Source organism: Trachypithecus francoisi, unplaced genomic scaffold (genome assembly GCF_009764315.1).
Source record: "Trachypithecus francoisi isolate TF-2019V2 unplaced genomic scaffold, Tfra_2.0 Lachesis_group3, whole genome shotgun sequence".
Lineage (NCBI taxonomy): Eukaryota > Metazoa > Chordata > Mammalia > Primates > Cercopithecidae > Trachypithecus > Trachypithecus francoisi.
In genome coordinates, this window is record NW_022681468.1 from 70,866,423 (window position 1) to 70,891,655 (window position 25,233).

General features: G+C 42.7%; 1 protein-coding gene across 3 annotated transcripts in view; it reads left to right on the forward strand.

The window, feature by feature from the left end:
* Positions 1-21,305: 21,305 nt before the first annotated feature.
* The window catches only part of BAZ1A (bromodomain adjacent to zinc finger domain 1A), a 131,280-nt gene continuing 127,352 nt past the window's right edge, over positions 21,306-25,233 (forward strand). The window contains exons 1-2 of one of the 3 annotated variants that reach the window (XM_033188273.1): positions 21,306-21,815; positions 22,287-22,457. In XM_033188273.1, the coding sequence (XP_033044164.1) occupies positions 22,345-22,457 (113 nt within the window). In that variant the 5' untranslated portion in view covers positions 21,306-21,815; positions 22,287-22,344. The remainder of the gene's footprint in view (positions 21,816-22,286; positions 22,458-25,233) is intronic. The other 2 variants (XM_033188272.1, XR_004431676.1) reach the window with 2 other exon arrangements.

A 25,233-nucleotide genomic window follows, 5' to 3' on the forward strand; every position in this document is an offset into this window, starting at 1 on the left:
CTCCAAGAGTGTTCCTAATCAAATTAATTGACAAATACTGTACAGTGAGAAAGATTATACTGCTTAAACAGAAAGTAGTTCTTTAGTTATTGTTTAGATTTATGTCTTCCATGTGGAAATTTTTTTTTTTAATTCAGAGTTGAAGTGAGCATTAGGAGACTAGTTCCAAAATCACAGATTCAAAAACTCATCTTTTTTACTAGCTTTGTTGCTGCTAGATATCCTATATATACTTTTTTTTTTTTGGAGACAGGGTCTCTCTCACTCTGTCACCCAGGCTGGAGTGCAGTGGCACAATTTCGGCTCACTGCAACTTCCACCTCCTGGGTTCAAGCGATTCTGTGCCTCAGCCACCCAAGTAGCTGGGATTACAGGCGTGCACCACCACACCTAGCTAATTTTTTTTGTATTTTTGGTAGAGACGGCCTGACCCTGTTGGCCAGGCTGGTCTCAAACTCCTGGCCTCAAGTCTGTCACTCTGTCACGGCCTCCCAGAGTGCTAAGATTACAGGCGTAAGCCACTGTACCTGGTCTATTCTTTTCAATTAAATAAAATTTTAAAATTTCCACATGAATATGAACATATATTGTGCATCATTTAGTAAACATATTTGCTCACTTATTTTGCTTATATAAATGGTGACCGAAACTTTTTGACTGGTAACTATGCATTTAAGGGTGCAGACAGTGATGTTCCCTTTTCATTATTTGGTTAAATTGTGAACATTAAATTGTACCTGTGTATCAGAACTTAATAAATCAGAGATAAAACTCAAGTAATTTGGTGAACTCTACTTATTCTTTCTGATCCATATAAAGTAGATCTTTCTGGCCGGGCAAGGTGGCTCACATCTGTAATCCCAGCACTTTGGGAGGCCAAGGCAGGTGGATCACCTGAGGTCGGGAGTTCAAGACCAGCCTGACCAACATGGTGAAACCCCATCTCTACTAAAAATACAAAATTAGGCGGGCGTGGTGGCACATGCCTGTAATCCCAGCTAGTTGGGAGGCTGAGGCAGAAGAATCGCTTGAACCCGGGAGGCAGAGGTTGCAGTGAACCAAGATCACACCATTGCACTCCAGCCTGGGCAACAAGAGCGAAACTCCATCTCAAAAAAAAAAAAAAAAGTAGATCTTTCTGATAACCTGTGGATTCTTCATGCATTTGTTTATGCTGTATGATAATCATTCAGTTATTAATTATGGATTTATTAGGTATGTTTTATAGACTTACCTATGTTTTATTGGCTAAGAGAAATGTATAACTTTAGCTTCTTCTTTTTTTTTTTTTTTCAGACAGAGTCTCACTCTGTTGCCCAGGCTGGAGTGCAGTGGCATGATCTTGGCTCACTGCAAGCTCCACCTCCCGGGTTCACGCCATTCTCTCGTGTCAGCCTCCCAAGTAACTAGGATTACAGGTGCCCACCACCACGCCCAGCTAATTTTGTTTTTGTAATTTTAGTAGAGACAGGGTTTCACCGTGTTAGCCAGGATGGTCTCAATCTCTTGACCTCATGATCCGCCTGCCTCGGACTCCCAAAGTGCTGGGATTACAGGTGTGAGCCACCACGCCAGGCCAGATAATTTTAGTTTCTAAACAACAACAAAAAAAAGGATACATACTCTGACAAATGTATCTCTGGTGACAGTGTTTCTGAATCACAGAATGGACTATCCTGGAAAATCTAAAACACAATGTTGCCAAACATATAAATTACTGAAAAAATAAAGTCATTGTAGAAGACAATGATAAAAAGTAATTTATTGAATACATATGATGTGTCAAGCACTTTATATATATATTATACCTAATTTTTATGGCAATCTTGCAAGATGGCTGATATTATTTCCATTTATAGATATAGAGCCTAAGGTTTTGGGGTAGGAGTGGAAGGAGAGGATTATGTAACTTGTCTAAGATCAAATGGCTGGTCTGTGCCAGAGCTGGGTCTCAAATTCAAAGCTGGTCTGACATCAAAACCCGCACTCCTTCTCTAACAGCCTATTATCTCAAATAACTTGTGATGTCCTAGTGAGTCCAGCATACAGATACTTGTGGTTAAGAAAGGATGGAGAGGCCAGGCGCGGTGGCTCAAGCCTGTAATCCCAGCACTTTGGGAGGCCGAGACGGGCGGATCACGAGGTCAGGAGATCGAGACCATCCTGGCTAATACGGTGAAACCCTGTCTCTACTTAAAAATACAAAAAACTAGCCGGGCGACGAGGCGGGCGCCTGTAGTCCCAGCTACTCGGGAGGCTGAGGCAGGAGAATGGCATAAACCCGGGAGGCGGAGCTTGCAGTGAGCTGAGATCCGGCCACTGCACTCCAGCCTGGGTGGCAGAGCAAGACTCCGTCTCAAAACAAAAAAAAACAAAAAAACAAAAAAAAAAAAAAAAAGAAAGGATGGAGAGGGAATTCAGGAGCGAGTCAGATAGACCTGGATTGAATATTGGCCATACTGTCTCTATCACTTAATAGTTGTATGACTTTGGGCACGACATCTTAACTTCTCTGGGCCTTAATTTTCTTCTGAGTAAAATGTGCTTAGTAATACCTACTTCAAAGGATACTCAGAGGATTAAATAAGGTATTGTATGTATTACCCTTGACACAGTGCCCAGCACATAGTAAGCATTCAATAATTGCTATCTGTTATTTTTGTTGTGATTTTATAATAGCAGTTTAAAGTGATATTGATATATTCTAGTAAAAATGTTACCGTTGGCCAGGCTTGATGGCTCATTCCTGAAATCCCAGAGCTTAGGGAGGCTGAGGCAGAAGGATTGCTTCAGGCCAAAAACTCAAGACCAGCCTAGACAACATAGTGAGATCCCCATCTCTACCAAAACAAAACAAAACAACAACAACAAAAAACTAGCAAGACATGGTGGCACATGCCTGTAGTCCCAGCGACTCCAGAGGCTAAGGCAGGAGAATCGCTTGAACCTGGGAGGCGGAGGTTACAGTGAGCCAAGATCTCATCACTGCACTCCAGCTTGGGCCACAGAGCAAGACCCTACCTTAAAAAAAAAAAAAAAAAAAAAAAGCCAGGGGGCAGGGAAAGGAGTGTGGAGTGTGGCTAGAGGCTAGAGAAGGAAGCCAAGAGAATGTATAGGAAGCTAATGAGTAGATGACAGACAGAATGGCCAATGTTTTGAAGGCTGTGTTAAAGAGTTTTTGTTGTTGTTGTTTTTTGTTTGTTTGTTTCTGAGACAGGGTTTCACTCTGTCACCCAGGGTGGGGTGCAGTGGCGTGATCTGGGCTCACTGCAACCTCTGCCTCTTGGGTTCAAGTGATTCTCCTGCCTCAGCCTCTTAAGTAGCTGGGATTACAAGCATACGCCAACACGCCCAGCTAATTTTGTATTTTTATTTATTTTTATTTTATTTTTATTTATTTATTTTTTTGAGATGGAGTCTTGCTCTGTTGCCCAAGCTGGAGTGCAGTGGCGAGGTCTCGGCTCACTGCAACCTCCGTCTCCCAAGTTCAAGTGATTCTCTTGCCTCAGCCTCCTGAGTAGCTGGGATTACAGGTGCATGCCACCACACCACGCTAAGTTTTTGTATTTTTAGTAGAAACGGGGTTTCACCATGTTGGCCAGGCTGGTCTTGAACTCCTGTCCTCAAGTAATCCACCTGCCTCGGCCTCCCAAAGTGCTGGGATTATAAGTGTGAGTCACTGCGCCTGGCCTATTTTATTTTTATTTTATTTTTATTATTATTATTATTTTTTTTTTTTTTTGAGACGAAGTCTCACTCTGTCGCCCAGGCTGGAGTGCAGTGGTGCAGTCTCAGCTCACTGCAACCTCCACCTCCCAGTTCAAGCAATTCTCCTGCCTCAGCCTCCTGAGTAGCTGGGATTACAAGTGAGAGCCACCACGCCTGGCTAATTTTTGTATTTTTGGTAGAGATAGAGTTTCACCATGTTGGCTAGGCTGGTCTCAAACTCCTGACCTCAAGTGATCCAACTGCCTCTGCCTCCTAACGTGCTGGGATTACAGGCATGAGCCACCATGCCCGGCCTGAAATAGTTTTTCAGATGTATTTTTAAATCTTCAAATTGTGGCTGCACTGTTGATAATTACTCATTACTCGTGAACGTCTTTCATCCCAGCGTGGTAGAAGCCTTTATGGGTATTAAAGTTCATAACACCCCTGACAGACAGTTTATAGGTAATTAAACTCTGTGATCTACCCACTTGATTTATGAATCAGTTCTTAGTTAATACTCTTTTACATATTTCAAATGAAATAAAAATTTTAAATAGCAGCAATAATGGCACAAGCCCCAGAGAAATACAAAGCAGTTTAAAGTAACCATGAAAAAAACTTCTATGTTTAAAAATAGACCTACTTTAGAAATGTGTGAAACTTTATGTTTGAATGAGTTTAAGATAAACCTAGAATATTAAAAATTCATTCCTCAAAAAATATTTTTGGAGGCCCACTGTGTATCAGACACTGTGCTAGAGGTGGCTACACAATCATACATAAGAATTGTCAGCACCGGCCGGGTGCGGTGGCTCACACCTGTTATCCCAGCACTTTGAGAGATCTAAGTGGGCGGATCACATGAGGCCAAGAGTTCAAGACTAGCCTGGCCAAACTGGTGAAACCCCATCTCTACTAAAAATACAAAAGTTAGCCTGGCATGGTGGTGCATGTCTGTAATCCCAGCTACTCAGGAGGGTGAGGCACGAGAATTGCTTGAACCTGGGAGGTGGAGGTTGTAGTGAGTCGGGATTGTGCCACTGCACTCCAGCCTGGATGACAGAGCTAGTCTCAAAAAAAAAAAAAAAAAAAAAGATGCAGAAAACGCAATCCAGATTCTTCAAAGCATTCACTCATTTATTCAGAATATATAAATAAAGAACTACAAAGTGTCAGGTATTGTTTTAGAGGAGGAAGACATTGTCCTTGCCTATTCCCATCCCAGGATTATTGACACATAAACAAATCGGTACAGTGTATTATAGGACATACGTAGGGGAATAAGAGTACCAAGAAAGAAGCCATGGGTGTTATGGGTGTTTGTGGGGCTGGGAAGGCGTGAAGTGTTTCCTATAGAATAAAATATGTGTTTAGTCTACTATGTATTCTTAATCTGTATTTGTAAAGCAATGGTCCACATAATGATATTTGACTTGTACAAAATATAATTTAGGGACAATAGTAGTTTTTATGCTGGCTAATTAAAATTATGTAGAACTTTGGGACCCCTTAAGTTTTTCTGGGTCCTACTTATTTTATACATTTGAGCTCTACATAATGCAATATATGTTTTATCTGAATGTTGAGACACACTAAGGAACAACACACTGTTCTTGCACAGACTGTTGCAACAGCTTTGGAATGTGTTTGTCAAATTAAGAGACAAACAAAAAGACAAAATGCTACAGTTCAAAACTGGCTTTTTATTAGGTCTGCTACTTTGCTTCAAACTTCAAACTGTACACAGATAATGCAAGAAATAGATAAGTACCCGTTGCAGAGAACCTTCTTTGTTGATTGCTTCTTGGGAATTTTAACATTTGAATATACTTCCCAGTGTGGAAGCATGGAGTAGGGAGTGGACTCCAGAAGATACAGGGGTCCTACTTAGCTGTAACCACGTTATTATGAACAACAAAATTACAGCTAAATACAAATTTGAAGGCTGTCCTTGAGGATATACATAAAACGCATTGTGTTACCTAATAGATAATTTATGAGACTGAAGTCATTCAAAAGCCAGAGAAGAAATATTCAGGCTAAAACAAAACTTGCTACTTTGTTAGAACAAGGAGAATGCACTTCTTGTTGGGAAGCTAAATCCTAAGAAAGAGAATAAAGACTCTGTAGATAGCAAATCCCAGAGAATTTTACTTTAATTTTTAATTTTTGTTTTGTTTTGTTTTTTTGAGATGGAGTCTTGCTCTATCACCCAGGCTGGAGTGCAGTGGTGCCATCTTGGCTCACTGCAACCTCTGCCTCCCCAGTTGAAGTGATTCTCCTGCCTCAGGCGCCTGCCACCACACCTGGCTAATTTGTTGTATTTTTAGTAGAGATGGGGTTTCACCGTGTTAGCCAGGATGGTCTCGATCTCCTGACCTCATGATCTGCCCGCCTTGGCCTCCCAAAGTGCTGGGATTATAGGTGTAAGCCACCACACCCAGCCGAGAATTTTAAAGTGAGTGGGATAGGGTTACCATATGAATCAGGGACCTTCCTAGAGAACTGAAATGAAGCCTCGAGTATTGCCATTGCTGTAGCGTACAGACATCAGAGTGGATGTTTTACTGAGTTATATTGAGATCACGTGGCCTACATGAGCCCTGGGAAAGAATCAAAACAACAAATAGCATAGGAATAGAGATTAAATGTGTGCGTGGTGCCATAACTTTGAGTGGCTAAGTTCAAGATAATGTATCGAGATTTGGTCCTAGATGCTGTTATACTGAGCACCCACCCAGGCTTTTTAAAGAGAAAATCAGCCAGATGTGGTGGCTCACACCTGTTTTTCCAGCACTTTGGGAGGCTGAGGTAGGAGGATAGCTTGAGGCCAGGAGTTCGAGACTGGCCTCAACAATATAGTAAGACCCTGGTCTCTTAAGAAAAAAAAAAGAACATCAAAGTCTGAAAGTACAAGAGAGGTCTCTCAGGTTGTAGAGATAAGGCATGATCAGTCTTCCTCGGTAGAAGACTAAATAAAAATATTGGCCAGTTTGATTTTGCTGCTGTTTAGAAAGACTCCTGGCTGGGCGCAGTGGCTCACGCCTGTAATCCCAGCACTTTGGGAGGTAGAGGCGGGAGGATCACTTGAGCCCAGCAGTTCAAGACCAGCCTGGCCAACACGGAAAAACCCATCTTTACTAAAAATACAAAAAATTAGCTGGGCATGGCGGCGCATGCCTGTAATCCCAGCTACTTGGGAGGCTGAGGTACGAGAATCACTTGAACCTGGGAGGTAGAGACGCCAATGAGACGAGATCAGGCCACTGCACTCCAGCCTGGGCGACAGAATGAGACTCTCTCTTAAAAAAAAAGAAAAGAAAAGAAAAGAAAGAAAGGCTCCTGAAGGGTTTTATTTATTTATTTATATATAAAAATATAGAGATGAGGTCTCGCTATGTTGCCCAGGCTGGTCTCAAATTCCTGGGCACAAGTGATCCTCCTGCCTCGGCCTCCCAAAGTGCTGGGATTACTGGTGTGAGTCACCATGCTGGGCCCTTCAGGGTCTGGATAAACATGAACACACTGCTTGAGGGGAATGGGGGACACTAAGTGCCTGTTATGGATCAGGCACTGTGCTTAGGCACTTTCTCTGAAAGGTAACAATTAACTTTCTCATTGGAAAAAAACAATTTGCAGACTAGAGAAGTTTCTTATCAGTGCTTAGGGTCATTTGACCTGTGCTAGCCACTAGACTTCCAGTGATCAAATTAATTTACTGGAGCAGTAATTTTTTAGTCATTTCCTTGTATTTTTTCTAAATGAAATAACCATTATCATTAATAGAAAGACAGACTTATAAATGAAAAAGAAAAGTAATGTTCAGTTGTGTTGGTGAAAGGAACTGAATGGAGAGAATATAGAGAAATTGCCACCTAATGAATGTAATCACCCAGAGTGCAGGGATCTTCTGTTTTCTTCCCTGATATATCCCAAGGTCCCTAGAACCATGTCTGGCAGATAGAAGACACTGAGATATTTGTTGAACAAATAGACTTTAACATATAATCAATCTGAATTTGAATCCCAGTTCTTCCACTTGCATACTGTGGAATCTTGGACATTTTCTTTCCCTTGCTAAGCCTTACTCTTAGTATTTTATAGTAAGAGTGTAAGCCTTACTCTTATTATCTATAAAATGAGAATAATAACACAGAATGTTTGGGACATAGACTTTTTTTTTTTTGAGACAGGGTCTCAGTCTGTCATCCAGACTGGAGTGCAGTGGCTTGATCATGGCTCACTGCAGCCTCGAGCTTCTAGGCTCAGGTGACCTTTCCACCTCAGCTTACCAAGTAGCTGGGCCTACAGGTGCTCACCATCATGCCCAGTTAATCTTTGTATTTTCAGTAGAGTTGGGGTTCCGCCATGTTGCCTAGGCTGGTCTTGAACTCCCAGGCTCAAGCATTCCACCCACCTTGGCCTCCCAAGGTGCTGGGATTACAGGAATGAGCCACTATGGCCTGTCAGATTTTTAATCTGAGTCATTATGATTTTCTTGTTCTTAGTGATTGGCAAGGTTGCTCTGCAATTTTTTTCATTTAATTTTTATATGTAAGGAATACATTTGCTTTACTACAAATTACAGTATCTTTAAATATTTTCAGCAATTTTCTAGTTGTGGAACCTTCATTTGTTGTGATATAATACATATTTGGTTTTTGTAAAATCACAAAAATAAGTTTTTTTATTGTTGTTTTGTTTTTCGTATTTTTTTTTAGATGGAGTCTCCCTCTGTCACCCAGGCTAGAATACAGTAGCATGATCTTGGCTCATTGCAACCTCTGCCTCCTGGGTTCAAGTGATTCTCATGTCTCAGCCTCCGGAGTAGCTGGGGCTACAGGCACCTGCCACCAAGCCCAGCTAATTTTTATATTTTTAGTAGAGACAGGCTTTCACTGTGTTGACCAGGCTGGTCTCAAACTCCTGACCTCAAATGATCCTCCCACCTCGGCCTCCCAGAGTGCTGGGATTATTGTCGTGAGCCACCACGCCCGGCCAAAAATAAGTTTTTCTAAAAGTTGGTTATAAAGATGCATTTAAGTTTTAAATATCTCATTATTTAGCTCTTAGATCCAAATATCTGGCATCACATTCTGGTGTTTTCTCTAATTTTATCAACCATTAAGATGGTAGCTATGGTGGAATGAGGTAGCTTTTTATGTTTGAAGGAGGAATGTAGGTATATGTGTAGAGGACAGAGGGGAAGGCATTGCTAAGTTTCCTGCTAGAAAGTTCTAAAACATAAATATATTTTGTGAAGTAAGATTGATTGTACTTAAATTAATAATGGAAAAATGCAGTGTTCTTATTGGCGCTTTCTGAATTAAAACTTGACTGCCCACTTCTCATGCTAACACCCAAGTTTGTTGCCATAGGAATTGCCCAAGATTCTTGCTTACAGCCTTAAATGAGTATAACTGCTATTGTTATAAAGCGAAAAATCCTGACTTATGACTAAGAGATAATCATATGATAACTCTAAGTGCATTTACAATTCCAACTCCTTGGAAACAAATAAAAGCAAAGTAGTATTAGATTATTTGTTGCTTCTTGAAAGTCAGCATCCCAAATGGTACAAATATTTGATTAGTCATAGCTGAAAACATTTTAAGATTAATTTATACAATGATTGCTGCCCTATGGAAACTTACATTTTGGAGACTCTGACACAATATATAGAACATACCAACACAAAACTGTTATAGCAAGAATTCGAACTACTAATCAAAACTACACATAGTTGTAAAGTTTATATTGCTTAGTGATAAAAACAGGAGAGTGATAAGATGATACATCTGAGGGAATCAAAGTGAAGGAAAAACATTTTTGGAAGATCAGGGAAGCTTGAATATATTAGTAGGCCAAAAGAAAAGAGCAACCAAAGGGAGGAGATACTAAGGAAGTCAAGGAATAAGCTCCTAGAGGTTGAAACAAATACGATCAAAGGCATAGATACAGCCTTGGAGAGGAGAAAACAATAGGGAAGGAAAAAGGGATGTGGTGAAAAAAAAAATTGGGTTGAGAACAGAAGTTCTATTGAATGGCTCAGATTTTGTAAATAAATTAGGAGGCAAGGTGATTGATTGCTGAGAGCAAAGGTGAGGCTAAGAAAGGAAGGCTAGGTTGGAGGCTTGAGAAAAATGAAAAGAAGTTCGGAAAACCTGTTATAGGGTGTTCAACAGAATGTCAATATGAGATGATGTAAAAGGAGTTTAGAGTGTCAGCAAAGGCCCCTAAGATTAGAGAGCACATTGTTGTACTATCTAACAATGATCAACCCAGAAGAAGGAACGGAGAAAACAAATGCTGGTGGTTACTCAGTGGCTCAGTGAGGTATTCTGGAGTGCTGAGGAGGATCTTGAGTGTCTTGGTACTTGAGCTGGGTGCCTGAATAGAGGGAAGAGTATAAAGAAAAGCAAATAATTACCTACTGTATATCCATCAACTCTAGTAGATTTTGTTATCACATTTCTGGAAACAATCCCCTAATCTATAGATTGAATTTTGATTTCTCTTTGGTTTTTTGTTTGTTTGTTTTGTTTTCTGTTGTTGTTTGAGTCAGGGTCTTGCTCTGTCACCCAGTCTGGAGTGCAGTGGCACAATCTCGGCTCACTGCAACCTCCACCTCCCTGGTTCAAGAGATTCTCCTGCCTCAGCCTCCCAAGTAGCTGGGATGCAGGTGAGTGCCACCAAACCTGGCTAATTTTTGTATTTTTAGTAGCGGTGGGTTTCGCCATGTTGGTCAGGCTGGTCTTGAACTCCTGACCTCAGGCGATCCACCCACTTTGGCCTCCTAAAGTGCTACAGGCATGAGCCACTGTGCCCGGCCTGATTTCTCTTTTGATTTCAGAGCCTTATCTTCCAGCTGCCTACAGGGCAGGTCTGATTTGATGCTTCATATCTAAAACTGAATGCTTCATCTCCCTTCCAAACCTAATTTAATACCTTGTTACCCCATTTCTGTTCATGATGTTGTTATCTTTCTGGTCTCCCAAGCCTGAAACCTTTGAATCATCTCAGACTTTTCCTCTCTCTTCCTTAATGTATCATCAAATTATGTCACCAAATATTTCCTCTGAAATATTTCTCCTGACTTTTCTTCCTTGCATTGTCAAGGCAATAATTCAGGCTTCCTTTCACTTTGTGCTTGTACTTCTATGCCTTCTCAATAAGTTTTCCTATCTCCAGGCACTACCCAGTCCAGTCAATCTTACACACCACTCCCTCCCAGATTAATCTTCATAAAATGTCAGTTTGGGGTATCACTCATCATCTCAAAAATCTTCTAGGAACTGTGGCAGAGTCCTCAAGGAAAGAACAAGACCCCAGAGGAGCTCATATTCCAATGAGAATGGAGGCAATTAATGTGTGAGGAAGAGATGTTGATTTAGGGAAGGCCTCCCTGCGGAATGACAAGAGAAGAGAATGGATGGGAGGAAGCTGGGAAATACTAGGCTTTAGGGAATAGATTGAGGGAGAAGACGTGATGCCAAGGAGACTCAGCACGGTTCAGGGAGTAGGAGGAGAATCAGGACAATCTGTATCACAGAGACCAAGGTAGGACAGGATGCCAAGGAGCAGACTGAGTGACTAAGGTGGACTCTTTCCTGGAGAAGAGTTCTTTGGATTTGTCAATTAGGGTGTCAGAATCAAGAGCAGCTTCAGGGGGATGTAGGGAGTAGAAAGGCTATAGTGAGTTGGAAAATAAGGAGAAATAAAGAACACAGATTTCCTTCTTAAAATGTTGGTTGAGAACAAAAACAGTGCTGAGAATTGCAATGAAATAGGCCTACACTAGTTCACAGCCTAAGGGCAGAGATCTTAGGGGTGAAGAAGAGGTTGATATGAGTTAGAGGAAAACTGACTGATGGAGCAAGATCCCTAAAGAGGTCTAAGGAGATAGCATCCAATCAGGAAAAAAGTCTTTGTCCATTTATATCATCTTCTTACTATATACATGCAAACTTTGTATATATGTTATGGTTGTATATGGCTAAGGTAATAGTGTATTATGAAATGACTAGATGACTTTTTGCAGCTTGAGGGGGTCTCTAGAAGCTGGAAGACCTTCTAGAGACTTGGTGTGTGGTCCCCTTTCTTTTTCAGAAGGAGCAATGTCACATCTCTGACTTTTCTTCAACCATCCCATCTCTCTCTAACCATAGTCAGGAAATGTTCTTCACTTTCAAGGATTTATGTGATTAGATTGGATCCACCTGGGTAATACAGGCTACCCTCTCTATCTCAAAGTTCTTTTTTCTTTTTTCTTTTTTTTTTTTTTGAGGCAGAGCCTGTCTCTGTTGCCAGGCTGGAGTGCAGTGGCACGATCTCGGCTCACTGTAACCTCTGACTCCCTGGTTCAAGTGATTCTCCTGCCTCAGCCTCCCAAGTAGGTGGGATTACAGGCACATGCCACCATGCCCAGCTAATTTTTGTGTTTTTATTTTATTTATTTTATTTTATTTCATTTTTTGAGACAGAGTCTCACTCTGTCGCCCAGGCTAGAGTGCAGTGGCTTAATGTCTGCTCACTGCAACCTCCGCCTTCCGTGTTCAAGCGATTCTCCTGCCTCAGCCTCCCAAGCAGCTGGGATTACAGGCGCCCACCACCACGCCCAGCTAATTTTTGTATTTTTAGTAGAGACGGGGTTTCACCATGTTGGCCAGGATGGTCTCGAACTCCTGACCTCGTGATCCACCCGCCTCAGCCTCCCAAAGTGCTGGGATTACAGGCGTGAGCCACCATGCCCGGCCTTTGTATTTTTAGTAGAGATGGGGTTTCACCATGTTGCCCAGGATGGTCTTGATCTCCTGACCTCATGATCTGCCCACCTCGGCCTCCCAAAGTGCTGGGATTACAAGTGTGAGCCACTGTGCCCGGCCTTAAAGTTCTTAAGCTTAATCACATCTGCAAGTTTCTTTTGCCATGTAAGATAACATATTCACAGGTTGTGGGTATTAGGATGTGGACATCTCCGAAGGCTGTTATTCTGCCTACTACACTGGAACTGAGTGTGAAGTCCTTATTTTAAGAGGAGAGTTTGAAATGGGTAAAAGAGGGGCCAGGTGTGGTGGCTCATGCCTGTAATTCCAGCACTTTGGGATGCCAAGGCGGGCGGATCATGAGGTCAGGAGTTCGAGACCAGCCTGACCAACATGATGAAACCCTCTCTACTAAAAATACAAAAATTAGTCGGATGTGGTGGCACGCAGCTGTAATCCCAGCTGCTCAGGAGGCTGAGGCAGGAGAATCACTTGAACCCAGGAGGCGGAGGTTGCAGTGAGACGAGATCACGCCACTGCATTCCAGCCTGGGCAACAGAATGAGACTCTATCTCAAAAAAAAAAAAGGAAAAAGAAAAGAAATGGGAAAAAGAAAAGTGCTTAGTAAAGAGAAATTTGGTTTTTGTACTTGAATCGGGCAAGACGCTTATTCTGGTAGATAAACTGGCTCCTAGAGGCCATGAATGTGGTGTCTACATGCTGAGAAGTGATTGAGAAACAGTTTACTGGTAGCTTGAAATGTAATGATCTTTTTTCAGCTGAAAAAAAGAAATTTCAGTTGTGGTAAGGAAATGAGATGGTGTTTCAACACAAACTTTTTTTTTTTTTTTTTTTTTGAGTTAGTGATGGAGTCTCGCTTTGTTGCACAAGCTGGCCTTGAACTCCTGGCCTCAAGCAATCCTCTTACCTTGGCCTCCCAAAATGTTAGTATTATAGGCGTGAACCACCGCACACCAGGCCAAACATTTGAATTAGAGAAAATAGACTGGTTATTATGACTCCTGGCTTCCAGGTATAATGATGGCAACAAAAAAAGGAGAAAATCCTAAATGTTTTTATTTTATAGGAACCTGTAGCATTAGCATGTTTTACCAGGAACTCTTAGGTTAGAATTTAGCAAAAATACTTTCAGACCTGGGTTCTGAATTCTATCTTAGTTCTATCTCTCCTTCCATAATGGCCAGGTAGTCTGTGGATACAGGCATTGCAACGTGAGGACTCTTCTTCGTAAAGCACATTGTAAGTTATTGGAGTCAAAATAGTTTTTATGTCTGATTATTCCTTATATGTCTTATTTTTAAAAACAATAATAAATCTATCTGGTTGAACATAGTATGATTTGTTTTGTAAATTGGTAAATAACTATAAACGTAGGTAATCTAGATAGAATTTTTCAGAAATGTGTAATCTAAATTCTATTTCAGGTTAAGATGAAAGCAGCTATCTGACTCTATTTCTCTCACTATAATCAAATTAAATTTGTAATTTATATATCCATGTAACCATTCATCCATCCAACAGATATGTATTGAACTCCTCTCTTGGGAAAGACACTATGGTAGGCCCTGTAAAATATTTAACACAGACATTTTTTACTTTCTATTTGCAGTTCTAAACTTTATATTTCTAATTGTGAAATGAAATATTTTATTACATCAGCTATCTGTCCTGACCTCCCTCTTTACCTTCTAACCTCTGCACCTTTAAATTTTTTATTCATCTTTCAACAGTGAAAAGTTTCTCTATCATCCTTGTCTCCTAGCCACCCCTTTCTCAGAGGCAACCAGTGTGTTATTTTCTTATATATCCTTCCAGATGTATTTTATGTATCAGGCAAATATATATTATATTTTTTTAAAAATATACACACTTTTCTCTACCTTGTGTGTGTGTTTTTTTTTACTTCTTTCTTTCTTTCTTCTTTTTTTTTTTTTGAGACGGAATCTTGCTCTGTCGCCCACGCTGGAGTGTATTGGTGCGATCTTGGCTCACTGCAACCTCCACCTCCCAGAGTCAAGTGATTCTCCTGCCTCAGCCTCCTGAGTAGCTGGGACTACAGGCACGCACCACCACGCCCAGCTCATTTTTGTATTTTTGGTAGAGACAGTGTTTCGCCATGCTGGCCAGGCTGATCTCAAACTCCTGACCTCATGATCCACCTGCCTCAGCCTCCCAAAGTGCTGGGATTGCAGGCGTGAGCCACCATACCTGGCCTTTCAGTGTAGTTTTAATTTACACTTTTCTTGTTACTAAAAATCTTTTTTTTTTTTTTTTTATTGTTAAGGCAAGGTCTCATTCTGTCTCTCAGGCCGGAGTGCAGTGGTGTGATCTCAGCTCACTGCAACCTCCACCTCCCGGGTTCAAGCGATTTTTCCACCCTCAGCCTCCCAAGTAACTGGTACTACCGGCATACGCCACCACGCCTGGTTAATTTTTGTATTTTTAGTAGAGACAGGGTTTCGACATGTTGGCCAGGCTTGTCTCAAACTCCTGACCTCAAGTGATCTGTCCACCTCAGCCTCTCAAAGTGTTTTTTATGTTTGAAAAGTCATTTGTGCTTCCTTTTCTGTTTCTCTTGGGTTATTGTGATTTATTATTATTATTTATGGGAGCTCTTTATATATTAGGGAAATTAGCCCTTTGTCAGTGAGTTACAAAAGTTTTTTTCCCCAACTTGCTATTGTCTTTCAACTTTGTGGTAGCTTTTTGTTGTTGTTGTTGCTATTTTTTGAGGCGGAGTCTTGCTCTATCGCCCAGGCTGGAGTGCAGTGACACGATCTCTGCTCACTGCAACTTCTGCCTCCCAGGTTTAAGTGATTCTCGTGCCTCAGTCTCCCTGAGTAGTTGGAATTACAGGAGCCCACCATCAAGCCTGGCTAATTTTTGTATTTTTAGTAGAGACAGCATTTTGCCATGTTGGCCAGGCTGGTTTTGAACTCCTGACCTCAGGTGATCTGCCCGCCTCAGCCTCCCAAAGTGCTGGGATTACAGGTGTGAGCCACTGTGCCTGGCCTATGTTAACTTTTATATGTGGAACTTTATTATTTTATTTTTGAGACAGGGTCTCATTCTGTTGCCCAGGCTGGAGTGCAGTGGTGAGATCTTGGCTCACTGCAGCCTCAACCTCCTGGGCCCAAGTGATCCTCCCACCTCAGACTCCTGAGTAGCTGGGACCACAGGCATGTGCCACCATACCTGGCTAATTTTTGTGTTTCAGTAGAGATGGGATTTCACCATGTTGCCCAGGCTAGTCTTGAACTCCTGTGCTCAAGTGATCCACCTGCCTTGGCCTCCCAAAGTACTGGGATTATAGGCATGAGTCACCGAGCCCAGCCTAAGTTTTTATTTTGTAGAATTATATATTGTGTATTTTCTCTTATAAGTAGACTTTCCTTATTTTGAGATAATTTTTTTTAATCTTCCATGGTTTTCGTTAGTACTTTTATGATTAACAAACCTTAGTCATTACAAGTTCTAAATTGTTCAGTGGATAGTATCGAGTTCCCTGTTTCAGTTTATATCTGAGCTAGATTAGCAAGTCAGTCCTATGGAAATATAGAATAGTAGTAAGAAATTTGGATTCTGGAGTTGATCAGACTTGAATTCAGGTGTTCCTGTTTCTGAACTGTATGGTTTGGGGCATGCTACTTAATTAACCTCTCAGAGCGTCACTGGCTTCACCTGTAAAATGGTGATAAGTACATCTTAGTTTGAGGTGAAAATTGCACGAGATGAGATGATTCCCTTAAAGCCCTTAGCACAATCCTTGACGAGTTGAAAACATTCATTAAATGTAAAGTATTACTGTGATAAAGATGATGACCATAGACTACTCTCTGAACTTTTACTACCATCCCATAATTCATGACTCTAATCAAAAGGGGTTGAATAAAAAGATGTATTCCCAATGTGCTCACATTACCACTTCAACATCAACAGTCCGAGCACAGTAATTCTCAACCTTGGCAGTCCATTAAATTATCTGAGTAGATTTTTAAACTCCCAGTGCCTGGGTCTCTATCCCAGAGACCTGGGGCCTGAATATGGCCCAAGCATCAGTAGTTTTCAAAAACCCTTCAGGTGATTCCAATGGGCAGCCAAGTTCTAGAACCACTATTCTAACACTAGGCCAGTGGTTTCAGATACAAAGGAAAATACATTCATTGCTTCTAAATAACAGTACTGTATATAGAAATCTTTTATGGGTAAAATGCCATGAATTCATTAGAAAGACATTAAAAAGAACATAGAAGACTTGAGACAAATATTAGAGATACATGAGAAAAGGACTTACAAAACTAAAGATGTTCCTTGTATATATTTGTAAGGCATCTTTCTCAGAAAAGCTTAGGGCAGCTCTACTGTAAGTACTTTTATAATATTGCTAAGAGGTAAGGGAAATGAAAGTTTCTGTTAGATGCGTTAATGGAAGCATGGCGATAGGTCTCATGTCAGCCATCCAATTAGACAAATTTATGATTTTTTTTTTTTGAGACAGAGTCTCACTCTGTTGCCCAGGCTAGAGTGCAATGGCATGATCTCAGCTCATTGCAACCGTCATCTTCCAGCTTCATGCGATTCTCCTGCCTCAGCTTCCCGAGTAGCTGGGATTACAGGCGCATACCACCACGCCCAGCTAATTTTTGTACTTTTAGTAGAGACGGGGTTTCACCATGTTGGCCAGGCTTGTCTTGAACTCCTGACCTCAGGTGATCCGCCCGCCCCAGCCTCCCAAAGTGCTGAGATTACAGGCGTGAGTAGTCGCACCCAGCCTATGATTTTTATTACCCCATTGCTTTCCTGGATGATTCTCAAAAATAATTATTTCTTTACTTTTTATTTTTTAATGTTAAAGACACAGCTGCAACAAAAATAATTATTTCTAATCATCAGTAATATAGCTTCTCCCTATATGAGCACTTTAAGAAGGATGTATAATGGTATTTTAGCTCATTAATGGGGTGGGAGTAGGGTATATAAGAAAATTAGCTATTATCGAATCCAAAGAAAGAGCAGTGTGGTCTAAAGAGACTGACTGGACAAGGAGACTCAGGAGGCCTGGATTCCAGTTCCTCAGCGTCAATTTCCTCAGATGCAAAATGGAAGACTTAACAGAGGTCTCAAAGATTTCTTTCAGGTGTAAGTGATTACTATCTCACTAAACCACCTAAATATAAAGGCTTTCTTATGTTAATCAGTCAATATTAATAGAAGCTGCAGGAAAATTGTTCTAGCTCCAACTTTAAAAACTTATATTCTGGGCCACATGCGGTGGCTCATGCCTGTAAACCCAGCACTTTGGGAGGCCAAGGCAAGTGGAGTTCGAGAGCAGCCTGGCCAACATGGGGAAACCTCGTCTCTACTTAAAATACAAAAATTAGCTGGGTGTGGTGGGAGGCGCCTGTAATCCCAGCTACTCAGGAGGCTGAGTCAGGAGAATCACTGAACGCAGTAGGCAGAGGTTGTGTGAGCTGAGATTGTGCCACTGCACCCTAGCCTGGGTGACAGAGCAAGAGTCTGTCTCAAAAATAAAAAATAAAACTTAAATTCCAGTCTTTTTTTTTAATGGAGTTTTGCTCGTTGCTCAGGCTGGAGTGCAACAGCGTGATGTTGGCTCACTGCAACTTCTGCCTCCCAGGCTCAAGTGATTCTCCTACTTCAGCCTCCCAAGTAGCTGGGATTACAGGTGTGTGCCACCACGCCCAGCTAATTTTGTATTTTTAGTAGAGACGAGGTTTCACCATGTTGGTCAGGCTGGTCTTGAAGTCCTGACCTCAAGTGATCCACCTGCCTCAGCCTCCCAAAGTGCTGGCATGACAGGTGTGAGCCACTTGGCCTGGCCCATAGTCTTATTTTGTCTTTACTTCTAAGGCAGTATGTGTCTCCAAATTGATATTTTAATCAAACTATGTCTTGATAGTATTATATTAATATATGTCCTGCCTAACTAGAATATTCACATTTTACGTGTCTTCATGCTGAAGGATGACTAATGGAGATTGATGGGGTTGTCGCTTGAGACCGGTGAGGATATGTTGGAGCATGAGTTCTCTGTTGCCCTTCAAATCATGCCCTGTGGATGACTTCATTTAGGACTGATCCTAGAGTCTTCCTTCTACATTTTATTCTAAACTTTTCTACTTCTCTTTTTGCATTATATTATTCATGATCATCAGGATTCACATAATTCTTGTATTGGTTGTATTTGCATTGTCTTTTTCCTATAAGATTATACATTTTTTGAAGCCAGGATACATTTATTTACATTGTATCCCTTACATGAGCTAGTACAGTGTCTTGGCACACAAAAGGAGCTTGATAAATGTTTAATTAAATTGTTAAAAATTAAATAATTTTAATATCATTGCTTTCTCTTTTTTTGTGCCACTTTAGCTTTCGGTTTCCTTGACAATATTTCCAAAAAATTTATTTACATGAAGTCCTATGTTATGACAGGCTCCTTTAACTACTTTCTGAATACAGCAATGAGCTTTTTATTCTCAAAAGCCAAGAAGTAGTAATTAGCAAAGCAGGGAAGAAATCATGATACCAAAATGCAGAAGTAGATCATAAATTAGGTAAGCTTTTAGTTGTGAAGGCGTAGAATACTTTAAATGTTATTTCATGAGGTAGTTTAGGTAGTCTATTCATTTGATTATTATAAACACATTAAAACTAAACTTTTGAACATGTTAATTATAATTTTCTAAACTTACATTGTTCTGAAATAACAATGAAAAACCGTTTAACATTCATTAAATGTCACAACTCATTAAAATAAACCCTATGTATATAATTCAGAGAAATGAGTTATGATCGTATTGAAATTTGAGTATGATTGTGAGAAAACTGAATATGATAGCTTTTGATGGAATAAAATTTTAAGCTAGTATAAGAAAAAATCCAACTTAAATATTTGTATTTAATAATAAAATAACGACTTTAGATCATGATTTGAATGACTTATTGAACAGTAAGATCTAGTAAATATAAATACTGAAGTATTCAGAAAGAATTTCGTCTTTATTTAGCTTAACTGTTAAGTTGGGATTTTGAGTTGTGAGGGTGATGCTTAAATAAATAGGTTGAAAATTATCCATTCTCCCAGTCCCCGTTTTGAGTTTACCTTTGTGGGCTCTAAATTTTTCACCTGATAGATCAATAAAAATATTTCCTTTTTTTTTTGAGCCGGAGTCTCTGTCTCCCAGGCTGGAGTGCAGTGTTGCCATCTCGGATCACTGCAACCTCCGCCTCCCGGGTTCAAGCGATTCTCCTGCCTCAGCCTCCCGAGCAGCTGGGATTACAGGCACCCACTGCCATGCCCAGCTAATTTTTGTACTTTTAGTAGAGACGGGGTTTCACCATGTTGGCCAGCATGGTCTCGACCTCCTAACTTCATGATCTGCCCGCCTCGGCCTCCCAAAGTGTTGGGATTACAGGCATGAGCCAGCGCGCCCAGCTTAATAAATACTTTCTAAGCAGGGAATTCTAACTTGTCACTCAGTATACTGGTTGGAGACAGGTTTAAAATTCCAAATCTTGGCCGGGCGCCGTGGCTCACACCTGTAATCTCAGCACTTTGGGAGGCTGAGGCGGGCGGATCACCTGAGATCAGGAGGTTGAGAACACCCTGGCCGTCTCTATTAAAAATACAAAAATTAGCGGGGCGTGGTGGTGTGCGCCTGTAATCCCAGCTACTCCTGAGGCTGAGGAAGGAGGATCGCTTGAACTCAGGAGGCAGAGGTTGCAGTGAGATGAGATCTCGCCACCGCACTCCAGCCTGGGGCACAGAGTGAAACTGTCTCCAAAAATAGAAAAAAATAATCAAATCTGTAAACTCTTATTTGAAGAGTTTATTGATACTAAAGTACATACTTACTACTTACTGAGAGCATTTCTAACTTCTGTGACTTCTGTATAGTAAGGTGCATTAATAGTATTAATGAATTTTAAAACACCCAAAGAATAACGCCTTTCACAAATGTTTATTTTGTTAGGTGTATGAACAATTAAAACCAGCCTGAAAGATAAAAAATAGTAACTCTTGATTTAGATTTCTTACATTTTCTGCTCCAAAGTACAAATGAACTTAAATTTGAAGTTATAAAACGGATCCCACATTGTTTCTGTAATTATCATTTCGCAGTATTGGTAACAGGAATAACGTCTTTGTCGAATAACTGTTCTTAAAACTAACTGTCGAATAACCGTTTTTAAAACTAACTTTGTTTCATTCTTTCATATTAATTTCAAATAAGCAAATGTTAAGGACAGTATCAAAAAAGACTTTAAAACACATCCAGTGAATGTTCTGAGTCACTTGTAGTTTCGAAAATTGTATTGAATTCCAAGGTCACATGTATTATGTACGTTAAAATTGTTTCCCTAAGTAAAAATTACTGATATGGGAAAGTTGTTTTAGGGGAATTTTCACTAGTAAATCCATAATCCTTAAAATTCTAATTGAATTAAACATTGATACTTTGCAAATATTTACAGCATTGTAAATATTACTTTTTAAAGGTGTATTAGTTTCAAGAATGTTGGGGTCCTACAAGCATGATGACACTTTGTAACACATTTTTTTTTTTTTGGTCTTTTCCTCTGCTCTCTAAACCTCTTAATTGCCATAAGTATTAAATAGAACTGATGTCAAGGTATCTTCTAGTTCAAGACGGATGTTTACTAAACATGCAAAGTATTTTTAGAGATATGGATTCTAATTTGGAAGAAGAAAAATAGCAACAAATTTTCTTATTCATTTCTTTTCTCATCTTTAAAATACAAGTTAAATCGTAATTGGAATCCCTTTTCCCATCGTGTAGTCAAGCGTCGGTGGCAGACTTGAAGGATTTACTTTGTTAGCCATGTGTTTATGAACCGCCAGCGCTTTCCCTGGATCTTTTGGCTGATAATCTCAAACATGGAGGATGCTTCTGAATCTTCACAAGGGGTTGCTCCATTAATTAATAATGTAGCTCTCCCAGGCTCTCTGCTGTCTCTTCCTGTATCAGTGACAGGCTGTAAAAGTCATCGAGTAGCCAATAAAAAGGTAGAAGCGAGGAGTGAAAAGCTCCTCCCAACAGCTCTTCCTCCTTCAGAGCCGAAAGTAGATCAGAAACTTCCCAGGAGCTCCGAGAGGCGGGGAAGTGGCGGTGGGACGCAATTCCCCGCGCGGAGTCGGGCAGTGGCAGCGGGAGAAGTGGCGGCGAGGGGCGCGGCGGGGCCGGAGAGAGGCGGTCCCCTGGGAGGACGGGGTCTCCCCTCGTTGCCTTTGTAGTGGAGAAGGTGGACAAGTGGCAGTCGGCGTGCTCGCAGGTGAGGGTCGCTCGGGAGCCGGCCGGGAAGTGGAGGCAAGCCGGGAACAAAGCGGAGCGGCGCCGGGGTCCGCCCGCGGCGAGCGCCCTGGCGGCGTTGGGCTGGCCGGCCGGCCGGCTGCGCGCCGAGCACGTTGTGAGCCTGGCGGCGGCGGCGGCGGCGGGCGGGGAGCCGGCGCTGGGGGAGGGGGCCGCCGCCGCTCCCGCACTGCCCCCCGCGGCGGGGCGTCCTGCCCCATTGTGAGCCAGCGGCAGGGCGAGAGGAGGCAGGACGCGCTCGGGGGGCAGGGGCGGCGGCAGCTCCGCTCGCTCGACGCCCGGGCAGCGGCAGTAACGAACTCGGCTCCGGTAGCGGCCGCGGCGCGTCAGTCACACAAAAGGCAGCCGAGCTTCTCCCGGCTCGCGGACCGGCCCACGCTGCCGCCGAGCGCTCCCCACCTTACCGGCTTTCCTTTCCCTCCAATTTTGATAGGGAAGCGGGGCCGGCGCGGGCGGCCGAGGGTCCGGGCGAGCCCGCGGGCGGACGGGAGATGCCGCTGCTACACCGAAAGCCGTTTGTGAGACAGAAGCCGCCCGCGGACCTGCGGCCCGACGAGGAAGTTTTCTACTGTAAAGTCACCAACGAGATCTTCCGTCACTACGAGTAAGAGCCGGGCAGGGTGCGGGGCCGCGGGGGGTGGGGGGACTCCCTCCCTAGCGCCCTTTTGTCTCTCTCCTTTTCCTCGCCCTGGGCTTCTGGCGGGGTGACTTGAAAGTGACGGGTGGCCCCAGGTCCGCGGTTCTTTGCCTCCTAGCCTCCACTTGGAGAACGCGCGGGGCCAACTGGCGGCGGCTCGCGTGGGGAACGCGGGTTGGTCGTGGCGGAGGAGGCTGGGGTCCCCGGCCGGCCTCGGGGACCGCTCTTAGCCTCTGCTGTCGCCCTCCCGCCCTCCTGGCCGCGGGGCGGCGGAAACTCCCCGCCTCGCCCCTCCCTGCCGCGGCCACACGCGCACTCCGGGGCCAGTTCCGGGATCCCCTCCCGGCGGCCAAGGGGATCCCCGCTAGGGTCAGCGACGTGGGGCCGCAGTCCATGGGTCGGGGGAGGGAATTCCTGCCCCGGTGGGCAGGAAACGGCTGGGCTGGGCTTCGTTTTCTCAGTCGGGAGTGGGATCTGACGTTGGAGCTGCCTGGGGTAGGGGAGAGGAGCGGAGTTGAGACTCGCTCTAGAAGGGAAGGAGGGAGCGTCCCTGCGGGCCAGAGGTGGAGGGCGCGGGACGCGAGAGCCTCCGCAGGCGGCCTCCCGTCCGGCGCTGCTAGGCCTCGGAGTGCGACGGGAGCCGCGCTCTCTGTCACCGCCTCTTCTTGGTGACTAACTCTCGTCTCTGGGGAACTCAGCGTCTCCGCCCCCGGGAGATCAGTGAGGAAGAAGTCGCGGCTGGGCAAGGGGAAGAGGAAGGGGGAAGAAGCAGGGCCTTAGGCGCCCCTCGTTTTCACTTTCGCGTAGCCGGGAGCGCGGTGGAGGGTGTTGGGGGAGGGGGTTAAGACAAGTTCAACTCCAGACTCAGCCAGGCGCCGCTTTATCCCCCTGCGCATGTGGGCTGCCTGACATGTGCCACTCGCTATTGTTTTGATAAGAACGCGGAGCTGCTGCTGGTGTAGTTTCAGCTCCTACATTTTCAGCCCGTCGCTTAATTTATCCCGAGAGATCTGGTCCTGTGACACGGAGCAAGATGGTGTGTTTTAGCGTCTTGTGTTTAAACAGGATCTCTAAGTGAGAACCTGACTTGATCAATCACTCCAAGAGGGTGATCCTCTCTTTTTCTTATGCTTTATCCTCTCCCCTCAAAAGGAATCTCTTTGTGACTTGGAAACCAAGTGTAATAGCAACCAAGTAACGTCGCGTGTAAGGCACCTTTTCTGAGCGGGGGCTTGACCGAGGAAGGGTTTTGGCCAAACTGCACCTAAGAAATCAATAGTGAGGTTAGAAAAGTTCCTTTGAGCATTTATTTTAAGTAAACCTTTTTCTTCAGCTCCACAGAAAGGGTTTCACATTAAACATGTTACATATAGAGAAGTAGATAGAGTGCTTTTCATCAGACAGTACTTTTAAGTAGGAGTGCACGTCTGGCTCTGCTCCTGTAGAGACTTGTTTTGTTACTCAAATAGAGTTCTCGTAACTAGTTAAGTGAACTTGGATTAGGTAATTGGATAAGGATTTTTTTTTTTTTAAGGATTTTAAAGCTACAGGCCTTGCTAACAATTATGATTAAAAAAAATTGAGAGTACCAACAAAATAGTAAATAGGCTTACATTTCAAATTGTTTTCTCCTTCCATATAAGCAATCTTTTAAAGGGGCTTTTCTCACCTTAGAGGGTAGGATGAATATGGCTGTTATCCTTTGTGAATTAAACATTCTTAATGCACTTTGGTTCTTGAGCTGAATTATTCTAACCTTGGAGAAATCTGAAATGCTGAAATACAGAAGATTTTTCGCATTCCAGAACTACCTATCTTCCATTATTTTTATTTACTTATTTTGAGACAGGTTCTTGCTCTGTCGCCCAGGCTGGAGTGCAGTGGCACAATCTTGGCTCACTGCAGCCTTGACCTCCTGGGCTCAAATAATCCCCCCCACCTTACTACCTTAGCCTCCTGAGTGGCTGGGATTGCAGGTGCATGCCACCACTTTGGCTAATTTTTGTATTGTATGTAGAGACAGGATTTCGCCGTGTTGTCCAGGCTGGTCTTGAACTCCTGAGTTAGGTGATCTGCCTGCCTCGGTCTCCCAAAGTGCTAGAATTACAGGCATGAACCACCATGCCCAGCCGTATCTTCCATTAATATCAAGGAACTGTATTCTTTGTAGTCTTAGGGCATTTAAACATTTTAAATAACTAGATTTTTATTTTCAGTTTTTGTTTTTTTTCCCTTGTGCTGAAGTGTTTGGGCTTTTGGAAATTACAGGCAGTCTCAGAGAGATTATTGGTTTGGGAGCAAAGGTATTTGACCATTTACCCTGAATTAAGGAGTATTGCTGATGTTCTTAGGTTTCTATGACTGAACGGAAAGAATTTTGACAAAATTGGAAGAAGACTGCCTTTTAATGATGTTAAATTTTGAATTACTTTCTGTTTCTCACAAATGATTACAAAGAGATCTTTCCAAAAATGCTTTTGTGGTAAGTAGTATATGGTGGTCTGTAGTATGGTAACCTGACTTTTGAAACAACTCTGGAAAAACTATGAAGGAAATCTCTGCAGGCTGCTCTATTTTTGAGACAGAGTCTCACTCTATTGCCCAGTCTGGAGTGCAATGGGGCAATCTCGGTTCACTGCAACCTCTGCTTCCCGGGTTCAAGTGATTCTCCTGCCTCAGCCTCCTGAGTAGCTGGGATTACAGGCACGTCCCACCATGCCTGGCTTATTTTTTTTTCTGTATC